Below are 13087 nucleotides of genomic sequence, written 5' to 3'. Positions count from 1 at the left end.
TGTAATAAGCATATAATTAATAATTCTCGGCATCCTACGAGACATTATGAAGCCCAATACATATTACCAAGGCTTGAAGGGAATAACCACCTGGTGTTTGTATATTCCGGGGCACTTCACTGCATTTCCCCTTCACGTTGAAGATGAAAACGTATGGTTTTACATCACTGCATGACAAATCCACTTATGTAATAATGAACGCTAAATTTGGGACAGCACATTGTCACCGAAGGGTACAAAGAGTGGTACATCATCCCTGTCTCCGATTATGCATAAACTCCATTACGATGAGAAACTAAGGAAAGGGACAGGAAAACAAAGCGTGTTATCGCAATAGCGAAAAACAAGTGGAAGTTCAGATTAATTACAGACCAGACGGTCCAGAGACTCCAGACCAGTGTAAAAGAAGCCAAGCTACGCTTGCTTTGGTACGCTAACATTTTTGCCACCGGACGAACTGGGATACGATGGACAAGCTGAAGTTTTTTCCAGTCAAAGAGACCTTTTCCGGCCTTAACGTGTTCACGCCTCTACGCTCGTTCTTCACGCCCATTTGCGCAACTGGATGACATCCTAAATGAAAGCGAACCAATTCGGACCTTTGCGGTTCCTTGGCGTCAGCTGCTATGTCCTACACGTCATCTAGTTTTCGGATACAGCATTGGTAGATGTCACTTAATGCCGTTAATGGCAGCACTCATTGACACCGATCTGCTGTAACTCAGTTACCCACAGAACGCCACCTGTCCGCTGTAACCGGCATGCACAGATCAACGGGGAAAAAGGTCAACCACGTCGTGATTCCCGCCTAATGCAGGTGCAAGAGCAGATTCAATAACAATAATTTTTCATGCTATTTTTACCAAACTCGGGCCTCGGCTAATTAAAAAGTGGCATTACCCGTAGTGGAAAGTGGCGTGGAAAGTGGAAGAAAGTTGTGGCGTGCACTTACGTAACTTGGATCATAACACAGCGGGAAATTTTCATCTATTACTATGTTTAATATCACATATTCTAATTATAAAATTATTTAGTTTAATGATAATCATTTTCTGCTATAGCTAGGATATTGCTTTCACTAACGCTACAACCAATCAGGTGAAACTGAAAGTGCCATTCCCAATGGTACACCGTGCTCGTACGAAACAAATCTTTGGGCATCAATTTTGCCATATAAAAGCCGTTTTACATTAATCTTGAAAGTTGTACTCCGTTTATCGAATAATTCGTTGATGGCTGGCACAAATCTGCACAGATCGTCTGATATGCTGGAAATTCTCGTAAACGGCGAGTACCTGACCTTCTGCATGGTTTTGGAAATATCCGGGGTGGTCGAAAACTATACTATTTTGCCCATTTAATAGGCAAAATTTATGGCGGATATTTTTTCTGTGTGCGGACGTTTAAGTGTCGGTAATGCAAATAATCATGGCAGTAGCAATCATTTAAAAAAATTCTGTTATCGAGTACATTCCCTGCATCTTGCGGGACATTATAGAATCGCCCCATTACCAAGGTTAAAGGGGAATATGCACGTGGCATCTGTATGTTGCGGGGCACTTTTCTGCATTTTTTCTCTACGTCGAAGAAGGAAGTGCATGGTCGCTAAATTTGGGCCTGCACAATGTCAATGACGGGGATATTATCAAGAATGGTCTCTCATCCCTAGCTGCCTCCGATTATGATAAATTTTGTTTTTGTAAACACGAAACTTCTGTCATCTTTAAAGAATGGAGGATGGGAATGACAGTTGAACTGGATGAATCACTGTTTTTGATAGGGCAGTACAATCGATTATTATTGAGAGCGGCCTGATAACAGATCTTCAGTGACATACACTAGACGTCATGCGTTTGTCACTCAGAGAAAGTCTGTACTGGTTGAGGGTTGCCTATCACGTACACATGCCGGTACGAGATTTTTCATGCTTCTGTTCAGAGCTCGAGGCAGCGTTAACGAATTCAGCCAGCGGGACCTTTTCCGGCGCCCACGTATTCCCGCCTTTACGCTCGTTCTTCACGCGCATTGCACAACTGCATGAGATCCCAGATGGAAGCGAACCGGGTCGGATCTTTGCGCTTCCTGGGCGTCCTTCCCGTCTTTTTTCTGAATAAATGTGCACAAGCCTGTAGAAAGCAATGTTTCTTCAAGGTCAGTCTAAGCCGGACAGTGGGCAGAGGTGCTTAGAATGTCAGCTGCGGTAATGCCTGTCCAATTGAGACTTTTCACGAAGAGAAAACAGCCTACCCAAGCCAAAACATTCTCCTGAGTTTCCTTCGAAGGCGGCGTGGACGGTCTGTGGTGGACCTCATCAGACGCGTGATGGGACCTGAGCAAGTCGTTCAAAATTCAACGGGAAGGTTGCGGGAAACCTGGTCGGACGCTCAAAGGTGTGAAAAGGTCACTTGCGTTTTTTGTTTTTATTTATTTTCCATGGTATAGCATCCGGAAGCCGAAAGGAATTGAAGCCACGGCAAAGAAGATCGGAGAAGGAACGCTGGCCATGCGACTGAAGATCATCTTTGAGCGTATACGTCCAAAAAGTTAATATGCACCTACAGATACTCAGTGTTGATGAAGTGGGTTTCCTTAAATTCGATTTGGGAATGGTTGAGCTGTCGTAATGTCAAAATCGAGCAGTTCATTCGGCGCTATCGGAATCGTACGGTATTCTCTCTTAAAAATTTAGTTTTTTTATCGGAGCACCGGATTTATCATAGCGGAATCTTTTGCGAAATTATAGTGGTTTTGGAATTGTAGTGGACTGCTGAGTCATCGGATCGGTATCGTAGCGGTGACGAAAAATTATGGAACCGTAATTGTAGAGTTTTTATAAATTACGGCCCCGTGTGTAGATCACAAAAACAAATTGAAAGCCAGTCATTTGAATCGCTCGCTAATTCAATGATTTTCTCGGCTTGAAATGACTTTATCAAAAATTAATAAAAATATATAAAATATTAATTAACAGTTTGTTTTTGTTTCAAACGGTTTAAAACGCACAAAATCCGTTCGATTAAGAAAAAACATCTGATATGGAAATGAAATGTGAAACATTTGAATGCTTATTAATTTAGAACCTTACCCTTAGACCTTAGTATAGCCATGAGCCATGAGGACGATTATTATGAGTGCCGAACGGGGTTCATCCTAATCGTTAGCCATTTTTAAGGACTAAGTATTTTCAACCGCCAGCACCCTCTAGTGAGAAACTCATACATGCACTCTTTCCGTGCGGGGTCTCGTTTCAGATTTCCTTGAGAACGAACAGATATGTAGACGAGTTCGCATAAATTCGCGCTTTCGCCCAGTTGTTTATCAGCAAGCGTGAGGCGAGTCCCGCAGCGTGAAGAACATATGTACACGATTTCTTTTTAATCGTGCGTTGAATAACGTTAACTGATTTCGTCGGTCAATTTAGTCAGTTCGGCAATATGTTACGAAGTGCTAAACTTAGTTGCTAAACTTGCCGGGATCAAGTGAATGGACTTGGAGACTGCCAAAAATGGGCTTTAGATTCATCCACTTTCTTCCTTTCAAATTTTACTAACAACGGGTTCAACTACAGCGGCGCAAAATGAAGAACATAGTAGTGTGGTTCATAAGAAGGAATGACTGTTACGAGTTCTAAAAATGATTTAATTAAATCTAGCAGAAATTGTGGAGAGTTTCACGTCAGCTTATGCCGTGAGAGATGAGTTCGATTCTAACCGCAGCACCCACTGCACGGCGTTGTTCAGCAGCCATGTCAGCTGGGGCTTCCTATTGTTTCGTCCACCGTTCATTTTGTCCACCATTCATTTTGTCCACCATTCATTTTGTCCACCGTACGTTTTGTATACACTGTAAGCGTATTGCAGTGCAAAACTGCAAATCGAAATCCTTCACGAGATCCTGTAGCGGCGGTTTCAAGTTAGACCACACAGTGTGTTTACCGGAAAAATGCGCACTGGATATACCCACGCTGCACGGGCAAAATTCACGACCCAAATCCAATTTTACATTTTCTTATTTCTGATAGCAAACGTCCACGTAATTTGAACTACTTTTTTACCCAAATTTTTTAATCATCGGAGCGCTGAAAATCATCGCCTTTCTGCGCCCATCCTGTAAACTTATTCACCGTCCATTTCAGTGCTGACTAAAAACCGTCTGTCCCGCGCATGGGCACCCCAAAAACCACAACAAACCAACATGGTCGTCAGAGCTCTGCTTTGCATACATTTTCAGCCTTCTGAAATGCAGATTCTAGCTGTTTTTTTCATTTTGAGATACTTTTAATTAGTTACAGTAAATGAATTGTCAAATCATGAACGTTGCTCAACAGCTCAAGGAACTCGGATTTGGCCCGCGCTCAAGCTCTGACTCTGACTCAGACTCTGACCGCTCAAACTCTGACTCTGACTACTCAAAGTCTGACCCTGACTGTCCAAACTCTGACTCTGACTCTGACTGAATAACCTAAGAATAACTTAAAAAACCTAAGAAACCTAAGAAACCTAAGAAAACTAAGAAACCTAAGAAACCTAAGAAACCTAAGAAACCTAAGAAACCTAAGAAACCTAAGAAACCTAAGAAACCTAAGAAACCTAAGAAACCTAAGAAACCTATGAAACCTATGAAACCTAAGAAACCTTCAGAGTCAGAGTCAGACTTTGAGCGGTCAGAGTCAGACTTTGAGTAGTCAGAGTCAGAGTTTGAGTGGTCAGAATCAGAGTCAGAGTCAGAGTAGGAGTCTAGGCCCTCGGATTTTGATTTCCTGGTAATATATCGTAATATCGTGAATTTTGCCCCTGCAGCGCGGGTATATCCAGTGCGCATTTTTCCGGTAAACACACTCTGTGGTCCCGCTACAGTACTTATGTCGCATCTACGAGTTTACTTAATCCTTACTTGTTGTAAGAAGATGCCAGTATGATTTAAGACACTAATGTAATCTATCGTTTGCAATTGTAGTTCAGTGTGCGCGGTGGGCCGCATAACTCGAACTCGTAGATTTCGAAATTTACTTTAATCATTCACAAAAGCTATCAATTAAACAAATGAAAAACAGAAGCATCACACAGCATCAACAGACAGCAGAAACAGGCGCCCGAATCAAGCTTGGGAGCACCGATTGTAACTCCGCACAGATGCATCTGCAATGAATGGGTGGACGATCGAGGATACCATGGCTTGAGCTGCAAAAAAAGTCGAGGCCGAAAGTCTAGACATAGCAGCTTAAACGCCACGCTTAAACGAGCCTTCGCCTCAGCCACCATTGAGACTGAACTGGAGCCCTTGGGAATTTCACCGACCAACGGCCTACGCCCTGACGGTGTCACCTTAGTGCCATGGGAACGAGGCAAAATGTTGACATGGGATGTGACTTGTGTGTGCACGATGGCCCTCACCCATATTGCAGCAACATCCACCCAGGCTGGCGCAGCAGCGGCACAGGCCGAACGGAAGAAAACCGCGAAGTACGAGGACATTTGGATGCTGTGAACATACCCTGCACGATTAGGCTGCGATGAACAGCCGGCTAAATTTATAGCCGTTTGCATTCAGACTGTAGCGTTGCGAGCTACGGCTAACCAGCTGTTCATCGCAGCCTAATCGTGCAGGGTATGTTCACAGCACCCAAATGTCCTCGTACCAGAACATCGCCCAGGACTACCTGTTCCGTGCAGTGGGCGTGGAGACAGTAGGACCACTCGGACCGGAAGCCTCTCGGCTGATCAGTGAACTGGGCAAGATGATATGGCAGGAAACAGGCGAGATACGTGCAACTGAGTATCTGCGCCAGAGGTTCAGCATCGAAATCCAGCGTGGAAACGCCGCATCCGTCCTGGGAGCGGCACCAGCTTCGGCTGATTTAGATCAAATGTTCTTAGTGATTCGGGCGCCTGTTTCTGCTGTCTGTTGATGCTGCGTGATGCTTCTGTTTTTTATTTGTTTAATTGATAGCTTTTGTGAATGATTAAAGTAAATTTCGAAATCTACGAGTTCGAGTTATGCGGCCCACAGCGCACACTGAACTACAATTGCAAACGATAGGTTACATTAGTGTCTTAAATCATACTGGCATCTTCTTACAACAAGTAAGGAAACATAGGAAAACATAAAAACCTTAGAAAAAAACAAAAAGACGTGCGAAGATATACGAAAACGTAGGAAAACATAAAAAAGGAGAACATCAGACATAAGAAACCTAACAATCGTTCAATACAGTTTAGAGTGGCAAAAGCAGTCAATTAAACTGTAAGACACGCTGTAAGTGGATGGATGGTGGACGAAATGAATGGAGGACAAAATGAATGGTGGAATAAATGAAACACTGCAGCGCATTCCTAGTAGAAAAACACTCCTTTTAAAGACAGATTTGACAATAACGCGGGGTCACAACAGCATTCCGACCGCTTACTTACAAACAGAAATGTTACAGCTGCTGATGTTTGTGAAAAACGCTATAACTTATTTTTTTCTCAATGTGAGGTAAATCGTTGCTTGACATTTCATGATATCGTACGTTGTCGTATTCGCCCACAATTATTGGAAAAACCATTGCTGGTGTCCGCGAAAAGTATGGACTAAAACAATTTACTACTTTAATCGTGCCACAAATATCTCATTTACGCAAAAATGTTAACAGAAAAAAATCCCAAGGCTTACGATGACCGTTGGTGCCAAACTATTAACGCTTATCTGCAATAATTATAGAACGCTTAATTATTCAACCTATAGAACGCTTAATTATTAATCGTGCCACAAATATCTCATTTAAGCAAAAATATTAACAGAAAAAAAATCCCAAGGCTTACGATGACCGTTGGTGCCAAACTATTAACGCTTATCTGCAATAATTATAGAACGCTTAATTATTCAACCTATAGAACGCTTAATTATTAATCGTGCCACAAATATCTCATTTAAACAAAAATATTAACAGAAAAAAAATCCCAAGGCTTACGATGACCGTTGGTGCCAAACTATTAACGCTTACCTGCAATAATTATAGAACGCTTCATTATTCAACCGATTAGGTTGTGCCCTAAATGTCGTGAGCATTGCTGAGAACACTTTAATCAGTACGTTACAAATGGCTGTTCCAGCACTGACAAATTCTAATTAAAAAGCTATTCCAGTTGACATATTAAGGGACACTTCCCAAAACACACTGGGCAGTTGGCACTGTATATAGTTAGAGCGGCTTTCTCTCGTTCTAACTTACAGATTGGAAAGGTAATCAAATAGTCACATTGATTTGACTTTTTTTTTAAATGTGCCACTTTATTTCAAATTGTACAAGCCAATGCCATTTAAATTTAACTTTACAACCCAGTAATTAGATTTGATTGATTTGATTCTCTGTACGTTAGAAACTCCTTCTGCCGCTTGAGCAGCCAAGCAAGATTTCTGGTAACACTTCAGAGCTGTTATTCATCTACAACTGAAGTAAAAACTTCAGCACGTAACTCCTGGCTTTCGTTCAGTTTTTAAAAAAAGCTTTCGTGACACTTGGGCCACCTAAAGAATTTAAGAAGACCTAAGAAAACTACGAATAAACCTAAGAAAACCAATGAAACTAAGGCCTTGTCCCGAATTCGAAGCGAATCTCGCTATGGTACGGTTGCTCAAGCGCACGAGGTGGCTGTATGCAGTGGCCACGCCTACAGACACGCTACGCGAAGCCACCTCGCGAGGTAAAGTTGCTGTATCGCAACAAGATTCGCTTCGAATTCGGGACGAGCCCTTAGAAACCCAAAAGAACTAACACCGTAATACTAGTACTGTGCAGTACTGTGAGGCCTAAAAAATCCATATTCAAGAACACCGAAATGTACGGTAGGCCAAACGTTAGGTGACTCAATTGTCAGGTGGCCCAAATGGACACCCGCAAAGCGTTCTACCTGTGAATCTTTGAGGGACATACTGGAAGAAAAATTCACCGCGCACCCGATCTATAAGTGTAGAAATATCTGCGGCTTTCGTTCAGCTTAAAACAGTACCACGCTTTATGCCACGTGCACGAATGTGAACGGATAGCAGGATCCCCGATTCAGGCGTGGCACGACCTTTTTAATTGCGAAGAGTCTAATCTATAAAGCCCAGAGACAAAACTGAATCAGGACTGATAAGTATAATCCAAAAATAGCCGGCGCCAGTGGCTGGCCAATCCGATACAGAGCTGCGTCCAGCTCCGCAAAGCGACGGAATACCACAATCAAACGTTTGGGATCAAGGTACAAGAAAGGCTCCTTCCAAGAGCCTCCCATTAATCTGGTTTGTTACACTATTGTGTACTCGACTGGCACGATCCAGGAAAAAAAGGATCAAGCCATCGCCTGAAGACAAACGCCGTCACTAAATGGGCTGATTTACTCAGGCTCGAGTAAAACTCCGGCGAATTCATACTTACTGGATTTCACAAACTACCAACTGCCACGGACACAAAGCGTTTCCCTGTCAGTTTCGGGCTGGTAGGTTGGAAAAAACTGTCTCGGCGAACTTCAGCGGATAAAGCAGCGATGTGACGCCCGGGGAGGAGGAACCGTCGTGCAGCCGATGTACAGCTGTTGAAGCAATTACTGTGCAACCAGGAGCGCGTTCCTCATTGAGGAAGAGCGCTTACCGTCCGCAGGTAGCTCCTAAGCACGTTTGTTCGACAACAGACATCGCCGATCGCCTGAATGAGAATTTCCGTCAGCCGGAAGGGTGCCGTGTCAGCGTACAGTTACACCTAAAGTCATATTGCAAGCCAGTGAGTACAAAATAGAGCGTCAATGTCAGCTAATAAAATTCTTCGTGGACGAACTGACCACCGGAAGTGGGTGTAATGACAGCTGACCGGAAGTGGGTGTACTGACAATGCATTATTATTATTCCAGCGGATTTGAGTAGTCTAAAAACAGTTTTAAGCAAGGTGTCCCTTGTATCCCTTTATTCCTTTATGCTGTACACCTTGGTTAAAGTATCATCTTATGATTCTTATAATAGTGCGATTAAGGGATTCGGCCCGGTACATAGCATACATCCACGGCAACTTTCGCTGTCGCGCGCTCCCAAACCCTTTTTCGCATTGCTTTATGATATTTCGATTTCGAAGCCAAAGGATTCGTACACATAGGCGAAAAACCGTTTGTGCGCGCAACATCCGTTTCGGGAGGTATTAGTGAAACAAAATGAAAGTAATGAAAGGAACAAAGTGAAACAGAATGAAACAGAATGAAACAATAGTAATTAATGAAATCTTGTGAATGCGATCCTGTAATCGCGGACACATGTTACTTGATCAAACTCTCGTACGTTTGCATTGGAGGTGACAGAGCATTTACTTGAAAATTGGTGAGTGCAGGCCACTACTACTTTTTCAACCACTCAACCCACCAAACAATATATAAATCCGGGTTGCCTTTTTAACACCACTCAGATTTATCAGAGAAGAACAGCGGCATTGTTCTTGGATCAAAATTGAACTGGACGCAGGCGGACACACTGTATACAGCGCACATGGTTTTCTTTGTGGGATGCCCTCTTATTGATGGTATCAGTGGGCGCGTTTACATTTTGATAGAGAGAGGTTCACCATCGAAACAGCACTCACGCGCTTGAAATTGATGGTATTTGAACGTGACTCGGACGAGGTCTAACATGTTCATTTTATGCGTATGAAGTATTTAAGAACCTTTTTTTGAAGAATCGAAGCTCTTGGAATATTTTCTACCAACATCTTGGCTGATAAATGACCGCTAAAAGGATGCCGCGCAGTCGTAGCACTTCGACCGAGTACTCGTTGCCAAGCCATAGCAGAGTTTCGCTTGGTAGGTGCACCACAGGATCTCCAATGTCCTGCGCTAACTATCCATTTCATCTTGTTCCGTTCCTGTAGGCCTGCCTGCCAGCGCCACAAATTGCAGCGCGCCTACCGCCGAGCAACAGCAGCGTATTGCAGCGCTGCATGCGGCGGGGTGTGCGGTGGCAGAAATCGTCAGGAAAGTGGGAACTAGCCTGCACTATGTTCGCTGTGAGATCGAGCTTTTGTCCGGGCGCAACCACCACCAGTGTACGTCCCTATACCACAGCAAATTTACTGTAGTGTGCATTGCCTAACATTTTATAAAGTGGTGGCGTCCAAACAGGCCCGAATCCTGCGCATTCCGTGGGCTGCAATGATCAAGAAAGGCAGATTGTCCGCTTGTTTGATGAAGGACGTGGTGTATCGGAAATTGCCCACCGTCTCCGACTGAATCCTGCAACAGTGTACCGGAAATTACGCCTCCTCGGCAAGACAACCATTCGATATAGCAAACGTAAGCGCATGATACTGCGACAATTTTATTAATTTTTGTCAGTACTGCTATAACTGAAATACTGGCAAAAATATTTAGTTTTCGGTATTTGAGGGGGAGATCAAAAGACATGAATTAATGATGATTATTATTACAAAATCCAAGATGTTTTTGAGGCAGAATATTTCTTTAGCAATTCAAAGGGGTAATGCCGCTTCTGTCATGGGTATTGTAGAAAATGTTGTTTTGTTTAAGTGAAACTAACTCTTGATATTGTTATCATACTATTGTGAATTAAACGTAAGTCCCTGTTTTCTTGCATAATATTTAGGTAAGCTGTCAGGAGAAAAGCCCCATGAGTCGGCATCGCCACTGCGGGACAATCGCCAGTCACCGGAAATGCCCGAGCCGACTGCCGCATTGCCAACGCGCCGCCCGATTTTGAACAGTTGTTGCAGGGCTACTCGATGTACTACAAGAATTACCGTGACACACAAACAGCAGCAGACCATCAGGGAACTCTTCGATAAGGGTTACAGTGCATCACATATCGTACGGCGTGTCGGATTGGGCCAGCGCGTAATCGAACAAGAACTGCTGCGTATGGGCAAGTGCCCGTCTGACAGTAAGCCCGTGTAAATAGATGTTTGCCGGACCGTCGGTTACATGTTTGGCACGAATGTACTGTAGCCGCCCGCACAAGTTGCTCCATTGGCAGATCCGGCCGTTGCCTTCCCCATGCACACACTGCGCTAAACAGCGAGCAATGTGAGTGCAAATAAACCGTACACCTCACTCTGCCGAGCAACTTGTGCGGACGGCTACAATATTTGTTTTCGCTTGTGACTCACAAGTTGTGAGTAGTGAATGCAGACATAATGAATGCAGTCAATGTGCAGTACGTATGCAACATACAACTTAAACCTGCCTGATTAACGAACGTGTCAAGGCTTTAATCCGCAATGTTAATCATGCGTAACGTTAAAGCGAACTTGTTTTCGAAGATGGGGTTGGGGGTCATCATCAGCGCTACCACCCTCGCACAGCTGAAGCAAGAAGCAAGATTTTGCAGCTGTTCGATCAGAATGTCAGCCAGGAGGAAATCTGCCGGCGGGTCAAGCTCAACCATCAGACCATCGCCAAGGTCGTACGTTTGGCCGGAAGAAGTTTTACTGACCGTCGATGGACAAGTAGGGACATTGTGTCTAACAGTTAACGAACAGTTACAGCAGCCACTTCAGCCTTTTTTGCACTTTAGTTAGTTCACCATTCGCATTAGTGAGTTGTATATTCACCACTAAAATTTATGCAGAGTACAAGGACCGGCGAAAGCCACAGAAATCTGGTCATCGTGCCGACAGTCGGCAGTCGCGACCGAAATCACGCTCACTTGCAAGGACCACTGTTCAGGAACATTCAGATTCCGATGAGTTTGAAGACGCAGAAAACGCCGAAGAAGAAGCCAGCCAGCCGGTGGCGATCCAGTGTTCGGAAGCTATCACAAGTGACGCCACAGCGAAACCGCTGGAAATTGCTCCGGAAACGAACCGGCGTCCTGTGACTGACGCAGCTAAAGCAGACAATGGCGTGAAGGAAGCCGAAACCGCGGTCATCGGGTGTCACGGACCGGTCGGGGACAGTCGTTACCGTTGCCAGGCGTGTGGATTCCAGACGGCTGCCGAGACGGCCTTTCTCTCCCATCTGATGTCGCCGTCACACAAACGCCACACTGATAATTTTCTGCTGGCTTGCGCCGACTGCCAGTTCCGCAGCCGCCAACCCAGTAAAATGCTCCAGCACTGCATTAAGCACGCCAACTGACGATTATTATCCGCGTCCTTCGATAACATTAAGAACTGATGGCTGTTATTTTCCTCTACAAGTAATTGCTTTTGAATTGTTTGAGATATGTTTTGTGCTGCTTGCGTGCGTATTCGTTGCGGTCATAGCTACCAAAACTGAGTGATAGTTCAAAGGCATTGTGCAAAGGAATGAGTTGTAAACTACGCCCATGACTGCTCTTCGTTCGCTAGACGGTAATTTTAAAATTCTCCAATCAAAAAATTAGTTTAACGGTATTTCAGACTTTATCTGCAATTTACTTGCCAATTGCCATGGTTATCGCAATGGTGCCGGCAACTCGCAAAGCCAAGTACAGTAATATTTGGCGGCAAACTGGCAATAAGACGTGTGGCGCAACCACTACCATGCCGTATAAGCGTATACGTACCACCTGCATTAGTTCCATAGGAAATCACCGCCGTTCACATTACTTCATCCGGATGCGAACGGCTGACGATAGGTCAAATGGATCACATTAAAGAAAAATTCCACCCGCATAGCAGAATTCATCCTGAATATCACCAATGGTCAATGCCAGCCCGAAAGTCGCAGGGAACGCTTTGTGTCATGTTGGAATAACTATCTGGGTGAACTTTAAAGGAACAGGCAGAGATGTGACGCCCGGGAAGGAGGAACCGTCGTGCTGCCGCTGGACAGTTGTGAAGCTGTTGACGCATTCAGTGCAGCGATGGCAGATGACTTTACAAGGATGGCAGATGAGCTTTCCCCGCAGGCAGATCAGCTTGCACCGCTGGCTCGTAAGCATGCCCGTCCGAACTCCGACTGTAGTCAATCGCCTGAGTCCCAATGAGAATTCGCGTCAGTCGGAAGTCCCGAGGCATCCCGAGCATGGTAGAGACGACCTTAGCGATGAGGCTTAAGAAATTCAATATTCAATAAAATTCAATAATCAATAAAATATTCAATAATATAGAACAAAATTATGAACGATGGATATAGTAGTCTGTTTGCCT

The 13087-nt window shown here is 44.2% G+C and overlaps 1 protein-coding gene across 1 annotated transcript; it reads left to right on the top strand.

Moving 5' to 3' along the window:
• The first annotated feature begins 5626 nt into the window (after positions 1-5626).
• On the top strand, positions 5627-12092 carry LOC129592755 (uncharacterized). Its single transcript, XM_055488869.1, has 6 exons — positions 5627-5765; positions 9872-10045; positions 10122-10292; positions 10603-10896; positions 11276-11461; positions 11584-12092. The coding sequence occupies exons 1-6, from the start codon at positions 5627-5629 to the stop codon at positions 12090-12092; spliced, it is 1473 nt and encodes a 490-aa protein (XP_055344844.1).
• Positions 12093-13087: the final 995 nt, after the last annotated feature.

This window comes from Paramacrobiotus metropolitanus, unplaced genomic scaffold (assembly GCF_019649055.1).
Source record: "Paramacrobiotus metropolitanus isolate TYO unplaced genomic scaffold, Prichtersi_v1.0 Parri_scaffold0000055, whole genome shotgun sequence".
In the NCBI taxonomy this organism is placed as follows: domain Eukaryota; kingdom Metazoa; phylum Tardigrada; class Eutardigrada; order Parachela; family Macrobiotidae; genus Paramacrobiotus; species Paramacrobiotus metropolitanus.
This window is presented reverse-complemented; position numbering and strand designations above follow the sequence as displayed.